At 37.0% G+C, this 6,000-nt stretch overlaps 1 protein-coding gene across 1 annotated transcript; it reads right to left on the reverse strand.

Annotated features, from left to right (window-relative positions):
- Nucleotides 1-4,197: 4,197 nt before the first annotated feature.
- On the reverse strand, nucleotides 4,198-4,737 carry LOC127121002 (uncharacterized mitochondrial protein AtMg00860-like). Its single transcript, XM_051051622.1, has one exon. The coding sequence runs from the start codon at nucleotides 4,735-4,737 to the stop codon at nucleotides 4,198-4,200; it is 540 nt and encodes a 179-aa protein (XP_050907579.1).
- Nucleotides 4,738-6,000: the final 1,263 nt, after the last annotated feature.

A 6,000-nucleotide genomic window follows, 5' to 3' on the forward strand; every position in this document is an offset into this window, starting at 1 on the left:
AAATATTTTACCCTTGAAACAAAGTTATATCCCTTTGTTTCAACTACCTAACACTTCAAACCCCGTCCCAAAATGATTTATGACTTGAAAGTTACGATCAAAACCGTGCATGAAGATGTTAACAAAAAGTTGTTACTTTTTGAAATACCAGCACGATTTTCATCTTCTCCAACCCCAAAAACATCCATGAAATCATCACCAAAAATATTTTATGGTTTTAAATTCAATTATAAACATACATATATAAATCACTAATTATATTCATATAATCATTGATCTATATACTATATCAATCCCTAAAACCTTCACATATCATCAATGATGGACACACATGAACACTTTAAAACATAAATTTCATTAAACAAATATCAACATTCATCATCAATCAAAAGAGAATTAAACTTTTCTCTACCATTCCATTCATATCCCTATTATTGAACCAAAAATCGAAGCTTTTGGTTATTCTCTTCCCTATAACTCTCATGAGATTTTTCTTACTTTTCTCTTCTCTTGCCTCTTTTTCTCCAATTCCAAAACTTTCACTTACTGTAAACTCGTTTCTTCATTTCTATCCTACTAAATTAAAAACCTAATTTCTATCTTTCTAATATTCCACTAAGGTCCAACCTATTACTAACTTACATTATTTATTTTAATTTTCCATAATTCTCACTTTCCACCCCAAACTCATTATTTCCTTTTATTTTATTATTTCATTTAAATAATAACACTAAAACATTATTTTAATCAATTAAATAATTATAAATAAATTTACCAACCACTAATCACTCTCCACGCTCTCTACCCAATGGTCACCCACCCTTGTTACCCTAACACATCTCAATTATCACACAAATAATAATTAGATGCGGACATAAAATTATAATTAATTAATATAAATAATTTCTAGAAAAATAGGGTGTTACAACTTTTCTCCGCTTAAAGAATTTTCGCCCTCGAAAATTACCTAAAGTGAGCAGACTCAGATACGAATCCTTCATCTGGCTCTTAACCTCCCAAGTTACGTTTCAACCAGGTGGTCCTCCCCAAGATACCTTCACTAAGGTAATCTCTTTACCATATAATTGCTTCACTTCTCGATCCTCTATCCGCATGGGCGATGCATCAACAGTCATGTTATCTCTCACTTGTACATCATCCACTTGGATCACATCAGATAGATCCGAAATGTACCTCCTCAACTAAGACACATGAAACATATCATGAAGATTAGAAAGCGACGGTGGCAAAGCAATTCGATAGGCCACTTTGTTGGTGTAAGCCCTAGAGGCCAATACTTTTGGTACTTGTATCGAATTATTTATTAATAATAAAAGGCATTTTCTTTATTATGGTTGATTAATAAAGTCCCTAGAATAGATAGTCCGTTTAATGTATTAAGTGTGACTTAATCATGAGAACACATTAAACATAAGGGCACTGTTCTTAAAGTATCCGTAGTCGAGCTTTAATGTGAAGTGGGATAACATTAAAGCATTAAGACTATTATGTTTGTAGACTGATGATCACATCTCATGGATCATGGATAAAGAGTTATCAAGTCTTAAACATAGGTATGAATATTAGGAGTAATATTTATACCGGATTGACCCGCTATGAGAATACTATATAGAAAGTTATGCAAAGTGTCATAAGTTATTCTCATGGTAATAATAGTGTATACCACTCTTCGACCTGAAACCACTATGGATCCTAGATGTAGAGTCGAGTGCTTTATTGCTGATCCAACGTTGTCCGTAACTGGATAACCATAAAGACAGTTAATGGATACTCCACAAAGCATGCTGAGGGACATGAGTGTCCTAGATGGAATTTGCCAATCCTGCGTAACAGGATAAATGTCTATGGGCCCAATATTGAACTGGACAAGGGTGACACGGTCTATACCTTGTGTTCAATATAGACATAAGGGCAAAGGGGTAATTATACACATAATTATTATCACAGGAGGTTTTGTCATATCACATGACATTTTCGTGACTTGGGTAGAAGTGATGTGTCGCTAGATACCACTCACTGTTTATTATGTTAAATATGTGATTTAATATAATTGCCAACGCCGCGAAAACCTATAGGGTCACACACAAAGGACGGATTGATGAGAGATAGAATAATTAAGGAACATCGTAAGGTACGGTGTACTTAAGTAGAATACGAAATATGGTAAGGTACCAAATACTTAAGTGATTTTGGCATATTATGAGATATGGGCCAAAAATGCACTTAAGTGGGTTTTTTGGCTTGAAGCCCACACAAGTGGTTCTATAAATAGAACCCCTTGGGTAGAAGCATTGTCACTCCACAGTAACTCACTGAGACAGACAACACAACTGAAGAGTTGGAATTTCTTATCTCTCTCTCACTCAAAGCCTTCATTCATAACAGCTAGCACTGCGATTGAAGGAATCCGTTCGTGTGGACTGAGTAGAGACGTTGTCATCGTTCAACGTTCGTGATCGCCCCGTGGATCTGTATCAAAGGTTTTGATCATTATCAGAGATCTGCACCAAAGGTTTGAATCGCCACAAGAGGTAACGATTCTATCACTGATCATGCCCATTCGTAAGGATCACTAAATGGAGAAATTTTTAAATTCCGCTGCGCCTTGGATGGCAATTCTCCTTCACACTTCTCATATTCTTTTCAAAGTCTGGTAAGGGTCTGTGAAATGCGGAGTAAGCTTTCGAGACTTCAAATCTTGATCAACATCAGTTACTAGAGTAACTCTCAAAAACACATGATCTCCCTCTTGGAACTCAAGTGTCTTCCTTCGTCTATCATGATAACTCTTTTGGCGACTCTAAGAAACTATCATCCTCTCCTGAATCACTTTGGTCTTCTTTATGGTCTGTTGGATAATCGCAGGTCCAATCACATCACCCTCTCCTGACTCATACCAACACAAAGGCGTCCCACACCTTCTACCATATAATGCCTCAAACGGTGCCATTTCAGCACTCGAATGGAAACTGTTGTTGTATGTAAACTTAATCAACGGTAAAAAGTTATCCCAAGCACCTTCTTGTTCAAGTACACACGCGTTTAACAAGTCCTTTAGCGACTGAATAGTCCTCTCAGTCTGACCATTTGTATGCGGATGATAAGCCGAACTCTGATGTAACTTTGTACCCAAAGCCATATGCAAACTCTCATAGAACCCTGACATATACCTCAAATATCTGTCAGATATAATACTGGACGGAATACCGTGCAAAGTGACAATACTCTCGATATACAGCTTCGCCAACCTCTCCAATGGATAATCCAGTCTCATCAGAATAAAATGACCAGACTTCGTAAACCTATCCATAATTACCTAGATATTATCATAATTCTTCATAGTCCTTAGCAATCTAGACACAAAATCCATCAAAATGATGTCTCGTTTCCACTCAGGAATAGACAACTGTTGCATCAAATCCAACGACTTTTGATACTCCATCTTTGACTTCCGATAAGTCAGACACGCATACACAAACTTTGCAATCTCTTTCTTCATCACACACCACTAAAACATCTTTACCAAATCCGGATACATATTTGTAGCATCAGAATGAATACTCAGACCACTTCGGTGTCCTTCTTCAAAAACACTCTTCTTAAGTTCAGACACATCAGGAACACAAATTTTGTCACAAAATTTTATAAAACCATTATCATCAATATTGAAATCATCACCTGAACCTTGATTGATTAAAGCTAAATGATCTAACAATTCTAAATCAGTCCACTGACTTTCTCTAATCCCTTCCAAAACACCACCAGTAAGCTTTGACATACCTAACTTCATAATATAAGGTGTGACTTCATAAACCAAACTTAAATCTCTAAATTCTTCGATTAGCTCTATTCTCTAGCCATCAATGTTGACATATGCAACATCTTCCGACTCTGTGCGTCGGCCACTACATTGGCTTTACCAGGATGGTAATTCAAACCAAAATCACAATCCTTTAACAATTCAAGCCACCCCATATGCCTCATATTTAACTAATTTGAATCGAATAGGTACTTCAAGCTCTTATGATCACTGAACACTTCAAATCTATAGCCAAATAAATAATGTCTCCAAATTTTAAGTGTGAACACAACGACGACCAAATCTAAGTCACGAGTAGGATAGTTCTTCTAATGAACTCTAAGTTATCTTGATGCATAAGCCACAACTTGTCTATTCTACATCAACACACCACCTTGATCTGTCTTAGAAACATCACAATACACAACAAAAGGTTCGGTTGTACTTGAAAGAATCAAAACTGGAGCAGTCGTCAACTTTTTCTTGAGTTCTACAAAACTCCCTTCATAAGCAACATCCCACACATACGTTTGACCCTTTCGAGTCAATTGACTCAAATGCACTGCCAACTTCGAAAAACCTTTTATGAATCTACGATAATAACCAACTAACCCAGGGAAACTTCTAATCTCCATAACAAACTTCAGAGTCTCCAAATGCAACACATCATCAACCTTCGAAGGATCAACCGTAATACCACCACTAAAAATTACGTGGCCAAGAAAAATCACTTCTCTTAACCAAAAGTCACACTTAGATAACTTAGCATATAATTTATTCTCTTTCAACAACTCCAAAACAATTCTCAAAGGCTCAACACGCTCCTCATTAGTCTTCGAATAAATTAGAATGTCGTCAATGAATACCACCACAAACTTATCCAAATACTGATGAAAAGTCCTATTCATATACTCCATAAATACACCTGGTGCATTGGTCACACAAACGACATCACAGAATACTCGTAGTGACCATATCTCATTCTGAACATAGTCTGTGGAATATCTTATGGTTTCACTCGAATTTGATGGTAACCCGACCGTAAATCAATTTTACTGAAAACACAAGCACCGACTAATTGATCCATCAAATCATTGATTCTAGGAAAAGGATATTTATTCTTAACCGTCACCTTGTTCAACTGTCGATAGTCAATGCACAATCTCATGCTACCATCCTTCTTCTTTACTAATAATACTGGCACACTCCAAGGAGAAACACTTGGTCGAACAAATATCTTCTAAAGTAACTCTTCCATCTGTTTCTTCAGCTCACTCAACTCAGGAGCAAACATTTCGTACAGATCCATAAAAATATGACTAGTACCGGGTACCAAGTCAATAGTAAAATCAATCTCTCGCTCTAGTGGTAAATCACTGATGTCGTTAGGAAACACTTTAGGAAATTCACACACTGCAGGAAGATCACAAACTACTCCCCTGACTTTAGCTTCCAACTAAGCTAACATCACAAACACTTGCGTCTCATCCTTCACGGTCTCTCTCACTTTCTTAGCAGATACAAACATCAACTCTCCACCTCCATCAAACTCATATTCATGCTTTGGAGGCAAGTCACATATATCTTCTGTAAAACATCAGGAATCACATACCACTAGCATATCACTAGCCATCACATTTCTCTTCACTCTCCGAGAAGCAAATCTCAATAGTACCTGATCTTTCTCCCTCAAAGACATCCCAACTGTACCAGCAGAAAAGAATCTTGAATCCACATCCTCTTTGGATTTAAGAAACTGCATCGACTTATCAAAACAGTTGGTAAATACTTGGTTTAACTCCAACCAATTCATTTCAAGAATAACATCAACTTGTTCTAATGAAAGACAAACCGTTCACATCCTTAAGAAACACGTCAGGATATTCAACACACCACTGGCTCATCTCTATCCAAAATATCACCTTCCCCCTCACAAGTATGCGAACAACGAGAACACATGGTCGTCTTCCCTCAAGGATCACACCATTTTTCTAACTGAAACCATCCTCGAATCCGACCTCTTTTCGGGTTTAGGAAAAACACAGTATTCTCAAAACAGTTGAACTAGCCAACATTGCACTCTCGCATGCAGCAACATGATGTCCAAGCTCTCTACAGTTGGAACATCCAAGGGAAGAGATGTTTCTCCCCCACATGTTTCATTCCCAACCTGCAAATAG

Source organism: Lathyrus oleraceus, chromosome 2 (assembly GCF_024323335.1).
Source record: "Lathyrus oleraceus cultivar Zhongwan6 chromosome 2, CAAS_Psat_ZW6_1.0, whole genome shotgun sequence".
Classification (NCBI taxonomy): domain Eukaryota; kingdom Viridiplantae; phylum Streptophyta; class Magnoliopsida; order Fabales; family Fabaceae; genus Lathyrus; species Lathyrus oleraceus.